Consider the following 24,494-nt stretch of genomic DNA (forward strand, 5'->3'; position numbering starts at 1 on the left):
GCCAGCCCTCCATACCTCGCCTTTACAGAGAGGCCAGCCCTCCACGCCTCGCCTTCACAAAGAGGCCAGCCCTCCATGCCTCGCCTTTACAGAGAGGCCAGCCCTCCACGCCTCGCCTTCACAAGGAGGCCAGCCCTCCAGGCCTCGCCTTCACATAGAGGCCAGCCCTCCACACCTCACCTTTACAGAGAGGCCAGCCCTCCATACCTCACCTTCACAAAGAGGCCAGCATTCCATGCCTCGCCTTCACAAAGAGGCCAGCATTCCATACCTCGCCTTCACAAAGAGGCCAGCCCTCCATACCTCGCCTTCACAAAGAGGCCAGCATTCCATACCTCGCCTTCACAAAGAGGCCAGCCCTCCATACCTCACCTTCACAAAGAGGCCAGCCCTCCATGCCTCGCCTTCACAAAGAGGCCAGACCTCCATACCTCGCCTTCACAAAGAGGCCAGCCCTCCATACCTCACCTTCTCAAATAGGCCAGCCCTCCATGCCTCGCCTTCACAAAGAGGCCAGCATTCCATACCTCGCCTTCACAAAGAGGCCAGCCCTCCATACCTCGCCTTCACAAAGAGGCCAGCATTCCATACCTCGCCTTCACAAAGAGGCCAGCCCTCCATGCCTCGCCTTCACAAAGAGGCCAGACCTCCATACCTCGCCTTCACAAAGAGGCCAGCCCTCCATACCTCACCTTCTCAAAGAAGCCAGCCCTCCATGCCTCGCCTTCACAAAGAGGCCAGCCCTCCATACCTCGCCTTCACAAAGAGGACAGCCCTCCATACCTCACCTTCTCAAAGAGGCCAGCCCTCCATACCTCGCCTTCACAAAGAGGCCAGCCCTCCATACCTCACCTTCTCAAAGAGGCCAGCCCTCCATACCTCGCCTTCACAAAGAGGCCAGCATTCCATACCTCACCTTCTCAAAGAGGCCAGCTCTCCATACCTCGCCTTCACAAAGAGGCCAGCATTCCATACCTCGCCTTTACAGAGAGGCCAGCATTCCATACCTCGCCTTCACAAAGAGGCCAGCCCTCCATACCTCGCCTTCAAAAAGAGGCCAGCATTCCATACCTCGCCTTTACAGAGAGGCCAGCATTCCATACCTCGCCTTCACAAAGAGGCCAGCCCTGCATGCCTCGCCTTCACAAAGAGGCCAGCCCTCCATACCTCGCCTTTACAGAGAGGCCAGCCCTCCATGCCTCACCTTCACAAAGAGGCCAGCCCTCCATGCCTCACCTTCACAAAGAGGCCAGCCCTCCACACCTCGGCTTCACAAAGAGGCCAGCCCTCCATACCTCGCCTTTACAGAGAGGCCAGCATTCCATACCTCGCCTTCACAAAGAGGCCAGCCCTCCATGCCTCGCCTTCACAAAGAGGCCAGCCCTCCATGCCTCACCTTCACAAAGAGGCCAGCCCTCCACACCTCGGCTTCACAAAGAGGCCAGCCCTCCATACCTCGCCTTTACAGAGAGGCCAGCATTCCATACCTCGCCTTCACAAAGAGGCCAGCCCTCCATGCCTCACCTTCACAAAGAGGCCAGCCCTCCATACCTCACCTTCACAAAGAGGCCAGCCCTCCATACCTCGCCTTCACAAAGAGGCCAGCCCTCCATGCCTCGCCTTCACAAAGAGGTCAGAGGGCTGTCAATGTAAATCCATATTTATTCATTTATTTATTTATTTATGCGTTTTTATATAGCGCAGACTTTACCCGAAAGTGTCTGAGCGCTTCACAATAGGAACAGTAATGATACAGGAGGAGAAAATTACAAGTGAACAAATTACAAAATTGTAGATGGGAAGTGTACGAATATTAAAGAGAAGCACAGTGTACAGTAAAATAATAACTTGCACGATTGGAAAAAAATACAAGAAAAAATACAAAACCAAAGAAGAGAAAGAAAGGAGTGCTTTCCCTAGCCCCCAGCTCGGAGGGGGCCTTTGAAGCGCCCGTCCTAGGCCGGGTGGGGCCGCGCACGCACCCCTGGGGGCCAGTGATGGATGGCTTTACCTGCGCCTGGTACCTGGCTCTGCGTGCCGAGGCTGACAGGTTCCTGAAGCTCCCACCACCAGGCGGGGCGCTCTCTTCATCCACAGGCATCAACCTTCACATACTTAACCTCGGGACCCCGGGCTCCTCCATCACAGCAGCCAGGGCCAGGACAGCAGGAATTCCATCTGTCATCAGAGGCTGGATCAGGAGTGCAGCCCAGGCGCTCGCATGCACAGCCCCGTGCGGCCACTGGCAGGCGGCTGTGCTGCTCTGGTGCTGTGTTTGGAGCAGCCTCTGCCAGGCGGCTGTGCTGCTCTGGTGCTCCTGCTATGTTGTGTTTGCAGCAGCCTCGGGCAGATGGCTGTGTTTGCTGCAGCCTCTGGCAGGTGGCCGTGCTGCTTTGGAGCTGCTGCTGTGCTGTGTTGTGTTTGTAGCAGCGTCTGCCAGGCGGCAGTGCTGCTCTTGTGCTGTGTATGCAGCAGCCTCTGGCAGGCGGCTGTGCTGCTGTGTTGTGTTTGCAGCGGCCTCTGGCAGGCGGCTGTGCCTCTGTGTTGTGTTTGCAGCGGCCTCTCTCAGGCGGCTGTGCCTCTGTGTTGTGTTTGCAGCGGCCTCTCTCAGGCGGCTGTGCCTCTGTGTTGTGTTTGCAGCGGCCTCAGGCAGGCGGCTGTGCCTCTGTGTTGTGTTTGCAGCGGCCTCAGGCAGGCGGCTGTGCTGCTGTGTTGTGTTTGCAGCGGCCTCTCGCAGGCGGCTGTGCCTCTGTGTTGCGTTTGCAGCGGCCTCTCTCAGGTGGCTGTGCCTCTGTGTTGTGTTTGCAGCGGCCTCAGGCAGGCGGCTGTGCTGCTGTGTTGTGTTTGCAGCGGCCTCAGGCAGGCGGCTGTGCTGCTGTGTTGTGTTTGCAGCGGCCTCTGGCAGGCGGCTGTGCCTCTGTGTTGTGTTTGCAGCGGCCTCTGGCAGGCGGCCGTGCTGCTGTGTTGTGTTTGCAGCGGCCTCTCGCAGGCGGCCGTGCTGTTGTGTTGTGTTTGCAGCGGCCTCTCGCAGGCGGCTGTGCCTCTGTGTTGTGTTTGCAGCGGCCTCTGGCAGGCGGCTGTGCCTCTGTGTTGTGTTTGCAGCGGCCTCTAGCAGGCGGCTGTGCTGCTGTGTTGTGTTTGCAGCGGCCTCTGGCAGGCGGCTGTGCCTCTGTGTTGTGTTTGCAGCGGCCTCTAGCAGGCGGCTGTGCTGCTGTGTTGTGTTTGCAGCGGCCTCTGGCAGGCGGCTGTGCCTCTGTGTTGTGTTTGCAGCGGCCTCTAGCAGGCGGCTGTGCTGCTGTGTTGTGTTTGCAGCGGCCTCTGGCAGGCGGCTGTGCCTCTGTGTTGTGTTTGCAGCGGCCTCTCGCAGGCGGCTGTGCCTCTGTGTTGTGTTTGTAGCGGCCTCTCGCAGGCGGCCGTGCTGTTGTGTTGTGTTTGCAGCGGCCTCTGGCAGGCGGCCGTGCTGCTGTGTTGTGTTTGCAGCGGCCTCTCGCAGGCGGCCGTGCTGTTGTGTTGTGTTTGCAGCGGCCTCTGGCAGGCAGCCGTGCTGCTGTGTTGTGTTTGCAGCGGCTTCTGGCAGGCGGCTGTGCCTCTGTGTTGTGTTTGCAGCGGCCTCTCGCAGGCGGCTGTGCTGCTGTGTTGTGTTTGCAGCGGCCTCTGGCAGGCGGCTGTGCTGCTGTGTTGTGTTTGCAGCGGCCTCTGGCAGGCGGCTGTGCTGCTGTGTTGTGTTTGCAGCGGCCTCTGGCAGGCGGCTGTGCCGCTGTGTTGTGTTTGCAGCGGCCTCTGGCAGGCGGCTGTGCTGCTGTGTTGTGTTTGCAGCGGCCTCTGGCAGGCGGCTGTGCTGCTGTGTTGTGTTTGCGGCGGCCTCTGGCAGGCGGCTGTGCTGCTGTGTTGTGTTTGCAGCGGCCTCTCGCAGGCGGCTGTGCCTCTGTGTTGTGTTTGCAGCGGCCTCTCGCAGGCGGCTGTGCCTCTGTGTTGTGTTTGCAGCGGCCTCTGGCAGGCGGCTGTGCTGCTGTGTTGTGTTTGCAGCGGCCTCTGGCAGGCGGCTGTGCCTCTGTGTTGTGTTTGCAGCGGCCTCTCGCAGGGGGTTGTGCTGCTGTGTTGTGTTTGCAGCGGCCTCTCGCAGGCGGCCGTGCTGTTGTGTTGTGTTTGCAGCGGCCTCTGGCAGGCGGCTGTGCTGCTGTGTTGTGTTTGCAGCGGCCTCTCGCAGGCGGCCGTGCTGTTGTGTTGTGTTTGCAGCGGCCTCTCGCAGGCGGCTGTGCCTCTGTGTTGTGTTTGCAGCGGCCTCTGGCAGGCGGCTGTGCTGCTGTGTTGTGTTTGCAGCGGCCTCTGGCAGGCGGCTGTGCTGCTGTGTTGTGTTTGCGGCGGCCTCTGGCAGGCGGCTGTGCTGCTGTGTTGTGTTTGCAGCGGCCTCTCGCAGGCGGCTGTGCCTCTGTGTTGTGTTTGCAGCGGCCTCTCGCAGGCGGCTGTGCCTCTGTGTTGTGTTTGCAGCGGCCTCTGGCAGGCGGCTGTGCTGCTGTGTTGTGTTTGCAGCGGCCTCTGGCAGGCGGCTGTGCCTCTGTGTTGTGTTTGCAGCGGCCTCTCGCAGGGGGTTGTGCTGCTGTGTTGTGTTTGCAGCGGCCTCTCGCAGGCGGCTGTGCCTCTGTGTTGTGTTTGCAGCGGCCTCTCGCAGGCGGCTGTGCCTCTGTGTTGTGTTTGCAGCAGCCTCTGGCAGGCGGCTGTGCCTCTGTGTTGTGTTTGCAGCGGCCTCTGGCAGGCGGCTGTGCTGCTGTGTTGTGTTTGCAGCGGCCTCTGGCAGGCGGCCGTGCTGCTGTGTTGTGTTTGCAGCGGCCTCTCGCAGGCGGCTGTGCTGCTGTGTTGTGTTTGCAGCGGCCTCTGGCAGGCGGCTGTGCCTCTGTGTTGTGTTTGCAGCGGCCTCTCGCAGGCGGCTGTGCTGCTGTGTTGTGTTTGCAGCGGCCTCTCGCAGGCGGCTGTGCGGCTCTTGTGTTTGCAGCAGGAACGCTATGTAGTGCACTGCTTCCTCTAGGCACGCAGCAGAGATTACTCAAAATGGATCCAGAAAACCAAGAAGATTATAGTTGTAAAAATATAGCACCTTGCAGCCCCTTACTAGGCCCAAAGAGCTTTATTAATTTTTTTTATAAGCAGGGCTTTTTTCTGCACCCCCTCAGCCCAGCGCCCGGCTCTGTTTGCAAACGACCATAGATTATCTATTGGTCTGTGGTCCACACGAAGCAGCAGATGCGGTCCGAGTTACGTTTCAGACAGACCTCGCCCCGGGGCTGTAGGGAGAGCACAGCAAGTTTATGTACCTACAGAGTCTGCACACCCCAAGGCTCCAGTACAGAGGGGCAGATCGCACGCGTCCTCTGTGGATGACCAGCAGGGCCGGACTGGGAACCACAACCGGCCCTGGCAAAGTGCTTGCCGCCCCCCTCCTTCCCACTGTGAGGAGGGGGAAGGGGGGGATGGGTGGGGGGAGAGGGGGTTGTTGGAGGTGCCGCCAAGCTCTTTTGGGGCCGGTTTTCGGCCGATTTTGGTACAGGGCTGATTTTGCTGCCAAAAAAGGCCCTGTAATAAGCAGTCCCCAGGGGCCCAAAACTGGCCCCCACCTGTGCGGCCAGTTTTGTGACCAGTCCGGGCTTGATGACCAGAGGCAAAGGAGAAACTGACTGGTCACAACTTTTATGCAGCTTTTCTCAAATATAACCTCATTTAATCCTACCTTGCGCAGGAACACGTATGTAACCGAGGTGGGCGAGACACATAAGCTCAGCTCGAGGTCCTCTTGATCACAATCTCTCCTCCTCTGCTGACAGTTATACCTCTGCAACCCAACAATATCTTATCTCCACTAACGCCTGTATTAATCCCACCAGCCATGTGTGAGTTCACCCCTCCTTCTAATGATTGCAAGCAACCGCTAATACTTTAATCCACCATGAAAAACTGAAATGACTGCATGGAATGGTTTGCTTTCAGTGCACAAGAATAATCCCAACCAATAACAAACAGTAATCAATAACACTGAACTAACCATCAACCTTGGGACCCGGAGAAGCGTGCTGCTCGGCATAACGCGCTTCGATGCCTCGTCAGGGGTAGTAGTACTATATAACTGCCATTACAATTACAATATGTGGAGGTGAAACGCTTCTGCGTGTAAAGGAAACACAAGTTTTGGAATTTTGATGCTACCTTATATGACATAACATGACGTCTGCGGCAGGGTTTACATGCCCCATGTTGTGAAGGCTCGGCTCGCGCACGGCGCGGAAAGGCAGAGATAACCCTTAGCTCGACAGTCTGTGTTAATTTCTTGGCTTGCCCACCTCTAATATGTAAGGAAGCTACTCTCCTTACATCACACAATTTGGTCTAGCATGGTGCTAGGATTGGCTCAGATTCTTGAGAATCTGAGCCAATCCCAAATTGCCCAGATATTAATTATGCATCAATATTACTAAGGGAGTAAGGTTTCCCCTGCAGATTAGTGACCCCTGACATTATTTCGGTTATTACACAAGCCCAGGCCTCGGTTTCTTTAAAAAACACAATCAGATCCTTAGGGAAATCTACCAGAGCATAGAATATTCTACTGAACATCCTACCAAACCTGCGAGTGTGGGTCCACCACCTCTCCTGCTTCGCTAGGAAGGCCAAACTATAAAACAGGAAACTTGCGTTTGTGCCCTGAATCTCAAAAACGTCATGCGTGAGGACTGCAGCAAATTCCATATTAATATTTTCCACACTGTATGGTCATCATATACTAACGCACAGTTATTTTTCTTTAAAATTAATTTCAAAAGTTACAACCCTCTAATATTATAATTAGAACTTCTGCATCATGAAAAACTCCAGTTTATTTTTTTCTGATACTTTCAAAATGTGAGAAAAAAAAGAAAAATTGGTGAAAAAGATAGACAGGCAAACAAATAAACCCCATTTATTACTGGCATCCACTTGCGCTGAGTTTCCATACACTCGCCTCTACCGCTCAGCCTCATTGTCCTCCCTTCTGTTTGTCTCGTCCCCTCTGTTCTTCACACCTTTTTTCCATCTTTTGAACTCTGTTTTCTCCAGTCACCTTACCTCCACCCTTTTCATGCCATCCAGTCTCTGCCCACCTTGTCCTCTCTACTCGGTTTCTCCTTTAACCCCTTTTTTTAGGTCTCGCCTGCCGTTGGAGCGCGCATGCGCTCCTCGCCTGTGAGAGCTATAGTCAACAAGGCAGTTTCAAGAAGGGGGCTCGAAGCCCCGCCCCTCCTTTTCATTGGGTAGCATCAGCATTTATGTTAAACGCTGGCTTCCCATTGAAAAGTAGGGTTTTCGGTTCCCGCCCTTTCGCCTTTTTGGACGGCCCCCCAAGGACTCGGTTGCCTTCATTAAGGCTGTTGTGATGAAGTTTCTTATCAGAAGCTTCGTCACACTGCCTTGCATGCGCCACTCCAGCTAATGAGCCGCTTTTATTCAGTGTAAACAGTGGGGAGAAGCTAGCAATTACACTGTGGTGTCATTGCTATCCCTGGTGTACAGCACCAGGGAAAGCAATGCTGGTGATATGGAGACCTGCTGGTGACTCTTGAACCTTTTTCAAAGATGACAGTTCGGTGTTTGCAAACTGCGAGTTAATTCAATTATAAGATAGAAGCGACAGTTTCCTTTCTACATGCTTAGACAGACCACTACCCTGAAGTTTATACTATGTCATACAACATATATGCAATGATGGACTGAATAAATATTGGCTTTATTACAAGTATGATGTCTGCCAAATCCCTTTATGGGTTAGTGCCTGGAATCAGCCCCCCTCTTTGAGACCAGCTGACACTGAGGCAGGTTTTAGAAAGCTTCTTAACACTAGGCTATTCTTGTTGTCAAATGAGTCCTTTTCTTAGTTGTTAGTATATGGTCATGTGCTTGGATTACTGTAAAGTTACTGCATTGAGTAGCAGTGTGCTTTATAAATAACCTTTTTTATTTCATATGCTTCTGCTGACGCAGGGGGGACCAATTAGAAGCAGACAAAACTTCACTATTCAAAATATATACCATTCGTAGTCTCTGATAAAGACAGCGGTGCACTCTAAAGAAAATCTAAAGGAGACATACAACATGTGACCAACAATCCAACATGAAATTCTATGTAAGTAATATTGTATTATAAACAATAACTGCAAAAAAAAAGGAAATAAAAATGGTTCTGTGACAAAAAGTATTCTGCACTAGACCAGCAAAGAGTTAGTTCAAGCACAGCGACTAGTTGGCAGGAGGACTCGGCACCAGCGCCATCTCGCATGTAACTGGTTATCATGTCACTGTATCAGTCCGAGGATGAAGACTGCAAATATGTTGGGGTAGGGATGCTCCCCAGATGGTATATGGGCATGTTCCCCTACCTGTCCTGCCCAACTTCATGCAGATCTCTCATCCTGACTCTTATTTTGCCCCTGATGTCACAATAATTTATGCATGTGTATGCAAAGGCCTAGGACTGTCGTTGACTATTTGAGGGCAGATGACTATTGCCTCTGGGGATAGAACATGAAGTGGTGGGGGCAGCATAAGAGCGTTTGGAAAGTTCAATAGCACGACCAGACCTCTGTATCGGTTTCCCTTTGCGTGAAGCCCAGTAGCCACACTTGTATAAAGTTCTACCCCGAACCTTGCGCTGGCGTGGCGTGACCTTGGTGTGGTTTGAGTGGTGTGGGGGGTGTGTATATAGTGCCTATTCTACGCTGTATGTGTGAGTAAGCTACAGTACTGGAGCTACTGGTACTACTTTCAATGCCACTAGCCTGGCATAGCACAAGATGTCGATTGCGGACTGTTCTCCCCGAGAGTAGATGTGAATTGCCTACAGGTGATTCAGAGACTGAAGTAAGAAGGATGGAGTCAGGGCAACCTTTAGAAATTCCATGAGGCCTCTGTTAGCAGGGGGCTGCTGATTGGGTTACCTAAGCATTGCCATTTGGTGGTAGGTAGGGTAAGGTTTGTGCCTGGTGTTCAGTTTGAGTTAGTTTCCAGATCAGATCTACCCTTTTGTCTATCCTAGATTACGACTTCAGCTAGACGGATGAAAGCCAGGTGCAGAAAACTCACACCTCTTTATATGTGTGTTGCGGTGCTCTACATTGTGAAATCTGCTGTAAGAAGAATCACTCTACACCAGTGGTTCTTATCATTTTTACTTCTGTGGACCCTTCCCACTGTATTGTTACTGGAATTGGTGTGCCCCATTGCATCATTATTGGAATCTGGGGACACCCACTGAGTCATAACTAGAAGTCGGGTACTCCAGCTTATTTAATTTCAATGCAAAAAACACAAACAATACAGAAACAACCATTAATCATACAAATCCACATTACAAATAATGAAATATTTAATTTAATTCACATACAGACATAAAAGATCAACATTTTTATTGGAACGTTGGAGCAGAGTCTGAACTCTTCGATAATGTCATTGACCCTTGAAGTACACTACTGCTACTACCAGTTACCTGAGAGGTAATAATAATAATAATAATAATAAAAACATTTGTTAAGCGCCTGAATACACTAGAACAGTGCGTCTCCGCGCTAGGATGCGTTCCAACACAGAAAAATCAAGAGCAGACCACGAAGAGGAGAGGGGATCAGAGAAAAAAAAGCAACCCCACGTTAAATCTAATCTTCCGGAAGTAGATGAGTCTTCAGTTTCTGCCGGAACCTGGTTTCCGACGGCTCCATTCGCAATTCAACGGGCAGGTCATTCCATTGTTTGCTGGCCAGGAATCTAAAAGATCGCCCTTCCATCCGTGCTTCATATATGCGAGGTATCAGAAACTGCATACTGCTCATAGATCTCAGGAGTCGCCTCGGACGATAGATGGTTAACAACTTGTGAAGATAGACCGGACCTCTGCCATGTGCAATACGGTGACTAAAGCACATGGTCTTGAACCTGATGCGTTCCCTCATAGGGAGCCAGTGCAAGCGCGGAAGCGCCCGTTTACCTGACGACCTCCTCGGTAGCTTCAAAACAAGCCTGGCCGCGGCATTTTGGACACATTGTAACTGGGCCAATCCCCTTTTACTGAGGCCACAGAGCAGGACGTTCCCATAGTCAAGATGGGACATAACCAGTGCGTGGACCAAAGTTTTCCTGTCTTTCATAGGTAGGAGATCCAAGATCTTCCGCAGGACCTTCAAAATGCCATAGCATCTCCCCGCTATCTTACCTATGTGTTGGGAGTATGTGAGCTTGGAATTCAAGAGAACACCCAAGTTCTTCACCATGTCAGAGGGAATAGGTGTAGGACCCAGGTCAGAGGGCCACAAGGCTGATGACCAAATTGAAGGTGAGGGGCCCATACCAAGCAGTTCCGTCTTGTTGCCGTTAAGGCGAAGACAGTTACACTTCATCCAATTTGCCAGTGCCGCAAGGCACTCCGTAAAATTACCAGCCGTCTCAACTGGGTTGTGAGATAGAGTGACCACCAGTTGCGTATCATCCGCATATAATACGATATCCACCCCATATGATTCCACCATTCTGGCCAGGGGTTCCATGTAGAGATTAAACAATACAGGACTTAAAATGGAACCCTGCGGGACCCCTTAATTTAGAATTCGGGCGTGGATTTGAAGGGGGGCAGTGTATTTGGAATTGTCGGCCCGCCAGAAAGGAGGCCATCCATTCATGTGCCGAGCCGGCCACTCCCATTTCACTCAGACGGGCTAGCAATCTAGGGTGCGACACGGTATCAAATGCCACATTTAAGTCCAGCAATCTCAAGGCGGCCGTCTGTCCTTCGTCCACTTTCTGACGAAGCAGTTCTGTGGAGAAAAGGAGGGCAGTTTCAGTCGAGTACCTCACCCTAAAGCCAGATTGAGAAGTGTGTAGAAGCTGGTTATCTTCCACATGTTTAACTAACTGATTGGTCACCAGTTTTCCCACCACTTTGGCACAGAATGGCAAAAGAGAAATGGGCCTAAAATTGTCCAAATTAGAAATGCTCAAGGTGGCCTTCTTTTTGATAGGAACAACCTGTGCAAGTTTCCATTCCACCGGCACTAGTCTTTCTTGGTAGGAAAGAAAAGCCAGATTGCCAGATTGCCTACTTACCTAACTTGATAGGAGATGTACATGATTCCTAAGGATCCTAGGCGGCGCCACATCCATAGGGGAACCTGACTGAATGCTCATGATTACCTTTGTCAGTTCCTCCTGCGGGGGGACCGTGAATTCGTTGAGACATGCGTTAGTATACGGTCCAATGCCAATATCCCTAGCCAATATTTCTTCAGGTGTTCCTTGCTGAAAAGACACATGAATCCTCTCCACCTTGTGTACAAAATGATCAGCGATAGATTCGCATATTTCAGTGGCGAGATGGTCTTTGGTCTCCGTCCTAGTAAGAGCCGTGAGCTCCTTATAGATAGAGAAGAGCTCCTTTGAGGAGTTTTCAGCGGATTCTATCCTCTCTTTGAAGAATAATCCTTTCGCCTTATTGATACGCCTATGGTACTCCTTCAGACTGCTCACGTATAGATCTTTCAGGCCAACAACATAGTCTTTGCGCCACAGACGTTCAAGTCTTTTACATCTGGCTTTTGCAGCACACAGTTCTTCGTTATACCAGGGGGCAGATTTCGTCCTGCGAGTTGGGGCTTTATGGGTCCATGGGGCAACCTCATCTAATGCTTTTGATACCCAATCCTCATACTCCGTCCGTGCTTCCTTAAGAGTCTTACTAAGGGGAGGTTTCCCTCGCATAAGCATGGATTCAAATGTCTCCTGACTAAAATTGTTCCATTTCCTGCGCTTGCATACAATAGGCCGCTCAGGTATATCCCCTTTAGGTCTGCCTGTTATATTAAATGGGATGCGGTAATGGTCAGACCACGGAACTCTGATAGGGGGGAGCACCCTGATACCGTCCCAGTTAGAGAATATGGGATCCAACAGATGACCCGCCTGATGCGTAGGCATCTCATCCAAGAGAGTAAGCATCAGGGATTTCAAAGAGGATATCATCAATTGTGCCTCTACGCATTTCGCATCCTCAAAATGAAGATTAAGATCACCTAGTAAAATTAATGTATTATAGCGTAGGGTCAGCTGAGTCACCGATTCCAATAGACTATCAGCGAACAATGAAGGGCCCCCAGGGGGGCGATAGATGAGATATCCCATGATCGTACATTCAGGGGAGATTTTAATGGAAAAAAGGCCTGCTTCACAATTACTCATTTTTAATAGCTCCACTGAGCACTCAAACTTAGTCTTAAATATCATTGCAATACCTCCCCCTCTTTGGACTCCTCTGTCAATTCTCAGTAAGCTGTATTCTGATGGAAGGGCCTCCAAGATCTCAGGTCACGATGATTCATCTAACCATGTTTCAGTTAAAAACATGAAATCTGCCTGATAGTCTGTAAGGACATCATAGATGTCCAAGCTATGTTTTTTAAAAGATCGACAGTTAAGTAGAAACCCCTTTAATTGGTCCTTATTTTTAATAATTGTCGGGGCCAAAGCAAAATTAAGATGACAAGCCTTACACTTTAGCACCACACTTCCCGGTACAATACCGTGATTACAAGCGGCCTTGATAGAAGTGCGGAGACTAAGCAGTTGCTCACCCGTGTACCTTATGGTTTTAGCCGTTACCCTCGAGGTAGTGGTAGGACTCCTAGCCGCGTTCGGTCGCGGACGGGCGCAGACGGGCTTGCCTTGTGCGCACCTTTGGCGCGCCTGCTGCGCAGCCCTGACGTCATAATGTAGGGGGTAGGAGGGAACAAACTAGAGCGCTAACCCGAGCGTAGCGTCGTCAGGAAGTGTAGAATTCCTCGCCCTCCGCACAAACGCACAGATAAGTCCTGAGGTAAGCTCAAGGCATCGTTAGTCCCACACTGCCTGTTGCAGCAACTCCATTTGAACGGGTAGGAATTGATATTGTTGGTTTATTTGATCCCCACCGCGCTTGAGGTAACAGTAAATCTAGGTTGTGGTGGATCATGTCACAAGGCATCCCAAGGTAGTTCTTCCGAGGAGCAAAAAAATGCTTTGGCAGTATAAGGGAGCTTTCCTATGGTTTGATTTCCCAAGACAGTAATGCCTGACCAGGGATCAAACTTCATCTCCCCGAAGATGAGAGAGATGTGGAAGCAAGCTGGCGTGACTTACCACTTGTCTGTGGCCCGTTATGCAAAAACCAATGGGATTCTAAAAAATTTAACAGGACCTTTAAAAGCATACAGGGAACTCCACCAGAGAGCCCCAGGAGGAAGTGGGATCTTAATTAGGGCTTCTGGTTTTATGGTATTTCCATCTGTATTTATCCATATTTATTTTGGGTGTTGTAAATAAATGAAGTTGAAACTAGAATATTTCCACATCTATGTAACCAATAAATGTGCATTCATGCTTGAACGTCTGATAGGTTCTAATGACAGAAACAACCACAGATAAATCAATGCACATATATGAAAACATGATCATTTTAGAAACAAGGTTGTGCATATCTACTGCTGTTTAATTCTCTTCATTAGAATGTTATTCCTTTAGTTAACTCCTTACCAGAAGATTCACAGAGCTATTGGCTTGGCAGTCATGACTGACAGCATTTAGAAGCTCTAGAAAAAGTATCCAAATTCCGTTTTTATACATATTTTGAAATAAATATAGGAAGGAAAATAAATATTTTCTGTCCGTATTTATTTGTAAAAATCTGTGAAAATAGGGAGCCTTAATTTTAATCCTGCAATGTCTCCTGTATGCCCAGAGACAAGTTTCGCAGAATGGTATAGGGTTCACTCCCTTCGAACTTCTGTTTACACTAGGGCACGGCTTACTCACCTTAGAGAAGTAAGAGAAGGAACTCCTGAGCCTCCTCAAAAGGAGGTTGTGGACTATGTGACTGGCCTCAGGAAGCTGATGAAGGAGTCAGACATGAGTCAGGGGAAGAAAAACAATAGCTGATGGAGTGTTATATGAAACACACAAAAGGTAATGGGAGGAACATGTGAAATAAATAACTACTGGCAATCGCTAGTGGTAGCCTTCCAACCCATTGTTCTTTTGTCCACCAAGTCATCTCAGATCAGTCATATGCAAATCAGTCTTGACCCTGACCCAATAGAACAGTCCAGCCCAAACTGCCAGGCCAGGTCCTTCCTGAGCCAGAACACAAACAACTGAAAACCAGGTCATTGAGAGGAACACAGAGGTCGGTGACTCCTTGATACCCTGCAGGTGCACACCTTTGTGGGAGCAGTAGCCATTATTTTTTGCTAATGCCTAAAAGTTGATCACCTGTGTAGTGAACACTCTGCAAGTGATTTTGCACAATCACTTGGAATAAGAAAAAATGCAAAGCAATGGAAGCGTTAATTAGTACACAACCTAAGGACAAAAGTTGGGCAAAACCACAGTTAAAGGGGCAAAATAACGTATTGCGAGCATGCAGTGTAGAACTTTGTCATTCTTAAATTTTAGAATGGAACAACTTAACATGATCAGAGATAGAAAAAATATTTCCCAGAGTCAAAAAGGCACAGAAGCACTTCTATACAAGCAAAACAAATGTATTGATTGAAAACATTTGAGGAAAAAAGACAATGCTGCTTTATCACTTTACAGGTTCTTGTTAATAAAACTCACAAAAGGTTCTATACTTTTACTACAGAGGGCCAACCTGCCTCTTCAATAGCTAACTATACATATATATATACATATAAAAAAACAATTATACAGTCCTATCATGCAGACAGAACATTGAGAGGGGAGGCAGAGTAGTGTAAAGCAGAGGTGGTCTCCTACCTCATAGCCAAACTGCAGCTCATCTGACGTCAGCATGATGATGTCATCATCAATGGCCAGCACGGACTCTGTCTCAATCTCGTCGTAGGGGAAGAATCGATTGCTCAGCTTGTTCTCCGCTGTCTTTACCACCTTTAGGGGCACCCTGATCTTCGGCCAGACGGATTCTAGGGAAAGCATGGTGTCAACACAGTAGAGAGTGAAAAAGGATCAGCACAGCGTCTTCAACAAGCTTAAGTAAAGCGCAGGCCCCTTAGAGCTCAGGACTTTGGAGCCTTTATCGAGGCACGAAGCTGCACTTTAAGGATACAAGATTGTCATAAAACAACATTCATTCAAGTAGGCACAAAAACAGTCCATGAACACAGTGAATGACTTGCAGTTTGATCCCTGGAAAAGTCAGCATTACGGCGAATGAATAAAATACAAAGAGGCATATGTATGACGCCCATTTCCCGTTCGCAAAGGGGCCAATTCTCTGAATCGGCCCGTTTGCGTACGGGAAAAAACCTTTTGGGATGTATCATCCCAAAAGGCGCACGCAAAATAGGGAATCTCTAAATTTGCGATTCCTTATTTTGCGAAAGCATTTAAGGAATCGCAAATTGCGATTCCTTAAATGTGATGTAAAAAGCACCCAAGTTGTGCAATTTCTCTTTAAGAAATCAATTTCGAGTTGGTGGTAATTTGCAATTTCTTTGAAAAATGCAAATTACCTCTGGCCAGTGTAAACAGAGAATATGGCTATGGGACTAATATCTTATTCGGTTGGTATGCAGCTCCTCCTAAGACTCAATAAGTCAAACCTGGAGGTTGAACTTTCAAGTTGCCTCCCAGCAGTCGTACGCTGGAAGATTATGCAGTTACTTGAGACTAAATGGATCCAAGTGGGAGGTCCTGCTTCTTGACGGAAATAATTCTTGGTCTCTCTGGCTTTGCTTGAGTAATTTGGGATCGCCCTACCCCTGCTCCCTGCTGGGAAAGTCAAAAGTGTAGGTTTTCCACTTCCCAAAGTTCTTGATATGGCTATGAAACTAATGCAGTATTCTTGCTATGCTCTCTTCAGCTCAAAATCCTTTGGAAAACCTTGCCATGTAATCCTAGACATTTTAGACCTTTGCTGGTGAATTCAGTCATCATTTCTGGTCTGGTCTAGACTATTCTAATATCTGCTATTTAGGACTCCCTGACAGATTACTACATAAACATCAGCTTATTCGGAGTTTTGCAGTTAGGTTAATTTTGTACTTTAGCAGATCCGAGCACCAATACCTGTCAACCCCTTCATTGGTTCCCACTTCAAAGAGGCATATCATTTAAAGTGTTATACTACTGTTTTAACCCCTCGTAGATAAGCGCTTCCTCTGATCTGTTGGGCACTTCACAACTTGGTAACCAGGCCAAATTTTAATGCTTTCCCACCACATGTTGAGGATTCTAAATGTACCCAGAGTTTGTGGATTCTTCAAGACAATGGAGAAACTGTTGCAAAATGTTGCTTATGGTTTGGAAAATGTGAGAAAGTCCTGTCTAAAAAAGTATATTTGCTTCCTGAACATGACATCAACAAAAAGATCATTATCTTTCCAGCTTTCTAGAGCATGCAGCAGTGAGTGTCACCCCACTGCTTTGGAGCAGTAAAATAAAAGGAAACATAAAAGGATATTAACTCGAGGTTATTATCAGTTTATGTTTCCTTCAGCTGCAGGTTTGCGTGACGGGCTGCTTCGATGACAGAGACGCAGGGGAGGAGTAGTTTGACCACTCCTAAGTGCCCATGACTGTTTGGACCTCTTGAGGCAGCCAAAGCACCATGCGATCTTACCATGTTCTCCACCCAGGCTACATTTCAGCCTGGGTAGAGAACATGACAAGGCTCCCATTGCCTGGCTGAGTGCCAAACCACAATGTCCAGACCAATCACAACGCTGCATTGCAGCGTTGTGATTGGTCAAGGTAGCCGGGGTGTGCTTCCTGGTTCATATTCGGCTGGGAGAGAAGGAGAAGAGACGCAGCAAAAGGTAAGCTTTTCTTCTTTTTTTTCTTTTAAAACCCCTTGCCCTCACCGCTCCCCCGGCCGCCACTGGCAAGCACAGCTGTAGCAATTTTTTTTTACTGCAGCTTTTGCATTTTTCTAAGTGGTAGTTGAATTTTCCTATTTTTTGTAGTGTCTACAAAATTGCTGTCTGTGTGGAAATAAGTGTGAAACCCATTGGTGAACCCAGATACCTATACATTTCTGAAAAGTAGACAAACTTCTGAGTTCAGCAAGTGTTTATTTCTGTTGATTGACCTTTTTTTTCCCAGAGACACTAATTGATTAAATCAAAACGAATGCAAGCCAATAAGAAAATAGGTGACACTCTTTTGATCTATCTCTTTTTGACCGGATGGCTGATTTACCATAGTAATACGCCATTATGTGCATCAGACCCTTGTGGTTGCAGAGATATATAGTGCGATGCACATGGCCACCAACTAAGCTGCTGGTCATAATGTTATTTTATTGAGTACAGACCATGCAGCAATTCTAATGGGAAAATCTAGTGAATGAAAAATGGGTATGAAGAAAATCTGCCTTTAGCTTCAGTTGTGTGACATCAGCGCTCGGTGCGCATAGTCACACAAGCGAGAAGAACAAACGCTAGGCTTTAGGGAACCTTTTGCTTGTGGTGGAAGGGTATTCTACAGGGGTAGCTACAGTGGACGTGAACACAGAGCGGGTTCCTGGTTGTTTCAAGGGTTACTGTCCTGAGATACAGGAGTGGCGGAACTTTGCACTCGGACAAGCTACTTCTTTTAATGAGTCCATCATGTTCCACAGAAGAGCAGTTGTAGGGCCTTCTCTGGGATTGCTCATTTTTGTGGAATGCTCTCTGTATCTCTACATTTAAAGGAAAATGGGCAATCTTCTAGAGAAGCTTTGACAACTTATATATTTCGCTAGGGATGCTACTGTGTCTATTCTTCTAGTAATTCACAGCGCCATGAAGTCTTCAGGCTTCTTCCACGCTTTACAAATGTACTAATGTATTAATTCACTCTATGATTGCCGTGAATCTGCCTTTTTAACTCCTCCTCCTTAGAGACAAATCTTGCTTCCTCACAGAGGGTGTTGAGTGCAAATAATATATATATTTTTAAACAACCAGGCCAAAGACAAATGCGCGACGAGTGAAAACTGGAAACTGAAAGAGGCCTGGCACGGAGTCGCTGTGCACTCTCGGATAGACTGCAGTGCACTGGTGTCTGGTGGACCCTGTAGGAATGAAAAATCTTAAGATTGGCCATCCTGCATTACGACAGGGTCATGGGAAGGGAAAAGGACTGAAGGGAGGGGAGGGGAACAGGAATGAGGGGGGTGGAAACAGGGGGGAGGGGGGTGGAAACAGGGGGAGGGGAACAGGAATGAGGGGGAGGGGAACAGGAATGAGGGGGAGGGGAACAGGAATGAGGGGGAGGGGAACAGGAATGAGGGAGAGGGGAACAGGAATGAGGGAGAGGGGAACAGGAATGAGGGAGAGGGGAACAGGAATGAGGGGGAGGGGAACAGGAATGAGGGAGAGGAGAACAGGAATGAGGGAGAGGGGAACAGGAATGAGGGAGAGGAGAACAGGAATGAGGGGGTGGGGAAAAGTAATGAGGAGGCGGGGAACAGGAATGATCGGGTGGGGGAACAGGAATGAGGGGAGGGGAACACGAATGAGGGGGTGGGGGGAACAGGAATGAGGGGAGGGGAACACGAATGAGGGGGAGGGGAACAGGAATGATGGGGAGGGCAACAGGGATGAGGGGGTGGGGAAAAGGAATGAGGAGGTGCGGAACAGGAATGAGGGGGAGGGGAACAGGAATGAGGGGGAGGGGAACAGGAATGAGGGGGAGGGCAACAGGAATGAGGAGGTGGGGAAAAGTAATGAGGAGGCGGGGAACAGGAATGATCGGGTGGGGAACAGGAATGATCGGGTGGGGAACAGGAATGAGGGGGTGGGGAACAGAAATGAGGGGGTGGGGGAACAAGAATGAGGGGGAGGGGAACACGAATGAGGGGGAGGGGAACACGAATGATGGGGAGGGGAACAGGAATGATTGGGAGGGGAACAGGAATGATGGGGAGGGCAACAGAGATGAGGGGGTGGGGAAAAGGAATGAGGAGGTGGGGAACACGAATGAGGAGGTGGGGAACACGAATGAGGGGGAGGGGAACACGAATGAGGGGGAGGGGGAACACGAATGAGGGGGAGGGGGACAGGAATGAGGGGGAGGGGGACAGGAATGAGGGGGAGGGGAACAGGGATGAGGGGGAGGGGAACAGGGATGAGGGGGAGGGCAACAGGGATGAGGGGGTGGGGAACAGGAATGAGGGGGTGGGGAATAGGAATGAGGGGGAGGGGAACACGAATGAGGGGGAGGGGAACACGAATGAGGGGGAGGGGAACAGGAATGAGGGGGAGGGCAACAGGGATGAGGGATGGGGAAAAGAAATGAGGAGGTGGGGAACACAAATGAGGGGGAGGGGAACAGGAATGAGGGGGTGGGGAAAAGGAATGAGGAGGTGGGGAACACGAATGACGGGGTGGGGAATGAGGGGGTGGGGAAAAGGAATGAGGGGGTGGGGAAGAGAAATGAAGGGGAGGGGGAACAGGGGGGCAGGCGAACAAGATTGAGGGGGTTGGGAAACAGGAATGAGGGGAGGGATACAGGAATGAGGGGAGGGATACAGGAATGAGGGGAGGGATACAGGAATGAGGGGAGGGATACAGGAATGAGAGGGAGGGAAACAGGAATTTGGGGAAGGGGAACAGGAATGAGGGAGCAGGAAAGAAGGGGCAGGGGAACAAAAATTAAGCGGAGGAACAGGAATGAGGGGGAGGGGCGAGGGGAACAGAAAAGGGTAGGGGAACAGGAACGAGGGGGAGGGGACAGGAACGAGGGGGAGGGGACAGGAACGAGGGGGAGGGGACAGGAACGAGGGGGAGGAGGACTGGAACGAGGGGGAGGGGGACAGGAACAAGGAGAAATAATGGCATATTTCCTTTGATTAAACCATTTCTAATTACAAAGGTCGGTACAAAGGTTAAAGCCTTGAGGCAGGGTCTCTCACGTGCACGTCATCTCACTTCAAGCCAATGTTCCAGTACTTACCCACAGACAACTTAGCTTCACGATTTATCCACAGACGACTTATCTCCATGACTTACCCACAGACTAATCTCCACGACTTACCCACAGACTTTGCTCCACTATTTATCCAGACTTATCTCCAAGACTTACAGACTGACGACTTTTCTCCATGATTTATCCACAGACGACTTATCTCCATGACTTGCCCACAGATGACTTACCTTTAATACTTACCCACAGACAACTTAGCTTCACGATTTATCCACAGACGAATTATATCCATGACTTACCCACAGATGACTTAGCTCCAGTACTTACCCAGACAACTTAGCTTCATGATTTATCCACAGATGGCTTATCTCGACGTCTTACCCACAGATGACTTAGCTCCAGAACTTAACCACAGACAACTTAGCTTCACGACTTATCGACAGACAACTTATCTCCACGACTTACCCACAGACGACTTAGCTTCACGTTTTATCCACAGACAACTTAGCTTCATGACTTACCCACGGACAACTTAACTACACGATTTATCCACAGACTACTTAATTCAACTTGGTTATCCACAGACAACTTATCTCCACGACTTACCCACAGATGACTTAGCTCCAGAACTTACCCACTGAGGTACTGTGAATTCTGAACCCGTGGGTTCCATTTTGTGTATGGCAGCCATTTTGTGGTTGCCCTCACATAGGCCATGATTGTGGCTGAAACCAGGCTTTTAAGGACATGTAGACCTTAGCTCGAGTTCATGCTGACTCCTGTTTGACCTGAGTGAACTGACCCTGTTGCCTGAAGCTGACCTTGTTAAACCAGTTCCTGCCCTTTAGCTGATCAAGATTGAGGATCAAAGCACAGGACATTGTAGAGTTTGGTATGCACACACACGCACCCCTTATCTGTTTTCTGTTCCTTCTTTTATGGTCTGTTTATGATATGGGTTGTGGTCCTTTTATTATGGGTTTGTCCGGCTTGTGTAAGAAGGAATGTTAGCATTTTGCATGCTTGCAAAAGCAAGGACTGCCCCTTACTTTTATGCTGAGTTTTGTAACCCTGAGCATATATATAAGGCCTCTGTTCTCTGTATTCCTCAGACTGCCTCATTCAGTTGCTACGGCTTCTGTGTGACGTGGCCTCACTTATTACATTTAATAAAGATGTCTTTTCATATTTTCAGCTTCTGTGCCAAGTTCTTTTTTATTAGTAAGTATTCCCTGAGAATGAAGATTACAGTTCTTCACCACAGACGACTTAGCTTCACAATTTCTCCAGACTTCTTCTCTCCACGATTTACCCACAGATTTATGTCCACGACTTACTCACAGACTTTGCTCCACGATTTATCCACAGACGACTTATCTCCAAGACTTACTCACTGATGACTTTTCTCCATGATTTATCCAGACGACTTATCTACACGACTTACACACAGAAGACTTAGCTCCAGTACTTACCTTCACGATTTATCCACAGACGACGTATATCCATGACTTACCCACAGATGACTTAGCTCCAGTACTTACCCACAGGAAACTTGTCTTCACGATTTATCCACAGACGACTTATCTCGACGCCTTACCCACAGATGACTTACCTCCAGACCTTACCCACAGACAACTTAGCTTCACAATTTATCTACAGACAACTACTCCACGACTTTCCCACAGACTTTGCTCCACGATTTATCCACAGACTACTTATCTGCAAGACATACCCACTGACGACTTTTCGCCACGATTTATCTACAGACGACTTATCTCCAAGGCTTACACACAGACGACTTATCTCCATGATTTATCCACAGACAACTTTGATGCACAACATACCCACAGACAACTTGGCTTCACGACTTACCCAAAGACTTATCTCCACGACTTAACCACAGATGATTTAGCTCCAGAACTTACCCACAGACAACTTAGCTTCACCATTTATCCACAGATGACTTATCTCCATGACTTGCACACAGACAACTTATCTCCAGTACTCACCGATAGACAACTTATCTCCATGACTTACCCACAGATGACTTTGCACCAGAAGTTACCCACAGACGACTTATCTCCACGATTTATTCACAGACAACTTATCTCTATGACTTACCCACCGACGAGTGATCCTCTTTCTGGCACCGGCCAGTGAAATAGCAATGCCTGGAGCCCAACATCACCAAAAGTACTTTAAGGCCAATGGTCACTCCCGCTGCTTGATTCATTCTCACATAATGTACAGGACAGGTCTTACTAATGAGATGGTAGCGTGGAGACCATGAATTGAGACTCATATGAAAGACAAATCTGATAACTTTGTGAAGGACAAGTACCCCTGAAAGCCTGGTAGGGGTGCAGAAGAATCAAGTACATATTGGGCTGGACTGAAGCAGTGTATTCCTGCAAAGGTTGCTGCGAAGTGCTCTGATTTTTCTAGGCAAAATAATTCTGTTGTCTTCCCCATGCAATCTAGTTGTGTTGTTTTTTTTTTTTAGAGTCTGCCCCAGTGACACACTTGAATTCTCTTGAACTGTCTATAAACTGGAAGATCTTTCACTTTGGTGACCCCATCATTGAGGTTAATAAAGCGCATTTGTTAATCAGATGCCATGACTGTCGTTTCGATGCAACAGGCACTTGCGGAGGCTCACTGTGGTTTTAAGTAGTTTCTACAACTCCTGCGCGTCACTCTGTATACATGGTATCACGCATTGAGACAGACCTCCTGTTGGAAGCTGGCCGTCTGGAACCAGCTGAGATGTTCACTGACACAGCAAAATCTCACTTAGACCCCTCATATCAACTTTCAATGCAAAGAAATAAGACCACATCTCTCCCTCTCTTAGAGAGCTAAAATGGCTCCCAATTGAAATGTGTTCTAACTTCAGAACTGCTGTTCTTACACACAAAGCTCTTCACACTGGTAAACCTGCCTACCTGCCTTCCAAACTCAATAAGGCTGGTCAGACAAGGAATCTCAGGAGTACTTACACTCTACTTCTCATTCCCCCAAAAACTTGCAAACAAAAAACCTTATCATGCTCCTTCTCTGGAAATGCGCCAAAAATTTGGAACTTCATCCCAGTCCACATCAGAACTAACACCCCCTTCATAAACTTCGATAGTCAGCTCAAAGACCTCAACCTCAACCAAACTCATCCTAATGGATAGCTGCCGCCCAACGAGACAGAGTTCGTCTGTCACAAGTCACAAGAATCTTGACAAGCGCAGAATATAGATACTTCGATAAGAAGGCATTTACTTCACCTACCTTCTGACTCGCTCCCTGTCCCAACCAACCTGAACAGGATTTGACACAAGACATTGCTGTTTATTTAAAGCGCTATGATAACTTCCGGTCTGGCAAGCGCTATATAACTTTTTGTGTTTTTATGAAGGCGGGCAGGCTGATTACCTCCTTAGAGGTGGTTTGAGGGCACCGCATAGCTGTAGACTCATTTGTCTGATGCTAGACTGTATTATTAGTGCTTGAACCTGGTATAAAAGCTTTGCAATGGCGACCAACGACTGAGGCTGGAGATAAAGTGGGGACTCGCAGTACAGCAGTCACCCACCAGGCTATCTCAGTAACCGCAGCTCTTTCAGCCTTCGAGAAGCGTGAGGAACTTGAAAATGTACAATTTTTCACAGCACATCATATAAGCCAGTCCTCTAAAGTACCTTATAAACACATTCTCTATTCCAAGGCTGAAATAATTTATATATTTAGATGTAACCTCAGTCAGGGCGGATTCTTGCGCTCACCTTCTTTATAGAAGGCACGTTCAGCGGTCTTCACACCAGCTCAAGGCACATGGCTTCAGGCGCCAATCTGATCTTGGAAGGCATCTCCTCCCCTGGTCGGCGGCCATCCAATCCCCTTCACTCTGACCTCATTCCCCCGCCTCTGGCCACACCCTCCCACAGTCTCACCAGCACCAATTAAAATGAAAGTGCCAATAAAAACAGAGAGACACTGGCCTGGGGGCAGGACAAAGAGACCTTATCAATGACAGCGAAGCGAGGCGCATTACTGACTTCAAACTCATTCCTGCCCCTAATCCCTCCAAACTTCCTGGATTTAATGGGCTGCGAGTAGCAGGCACTTCGGAGAGAGTGGGATTAGTGGTGGGAACAGGCTGAGCCGCGAGGGGACTAGGCAAAGGCCAGGGAGTAGGGTCTGCCAACAGCCAGGTGCTTGGCGTCTGGCTCGTCAAGAAGGGAACATGCGTCTGTGCCCACCAGAGGGGGCGCCATGGAAACTAAATGAAGTTGCTCAAAGTGATGGCGGTGCCAGCCAGTCCATAGGGGGCTTTGTATGCTCAGAATGCTACTCAAAGTCAAAGAGAGATAGTGAACTCGAAACAGTTGCACTTCATTTTATAGTGATTCTAGTACACCTAGACCAAGGCTATCTCTCAAAACAGTAACACTTGGGAATGCAAACAATATTGTGTGATACAGAAACACGATTCTGGAGCACAGAATCTAGGGTTGCCATGTTGCTTCACGTCAAGTCAACACCATATACTGATTTAATACTTTTCCTCTTACGAATCATTA

The 24,494-nt window shown here is 48.7% G+C and overlaps 1 protein-coding gene across 1 annotated transcript in view; it reads right to left on the minus strand.

Annotated features, from left to right (window-relative positions):
• EXT2 (exostosin glycosyltransferase 2) overlaps positions 1 to 24,494 on the minus strand; it is a 305,577-nt gene that overhangs the window by 65,952 nt on the left and 215,131 nt on the right. The window contains exon 10 of the mRNA XM_078684358.1: positions 14,812 to 14,978. Coding sequence (XP_078540484.1) covers positions 14,812 to 14,978 — 167 coding nt within the window. The remainder of the gene's footprint in view (positions 1 to 14,811; positions 14,979 to 24,494) is intronic.

This window comes from Lissotriton helveticus, chromosome 3_2, assembly GCF_964261635.1.
Source record: "Lissotriton helveticus chromosome 3_2, aLisHel1.1, whole genome shotgun sequence".
NCBI classification, from domain to species: Eukaryota; Metazoa; Chordata; class Amphibia; order Caudata; family Salamandridae; genus Lissotriton; species Lissotriton helveticus.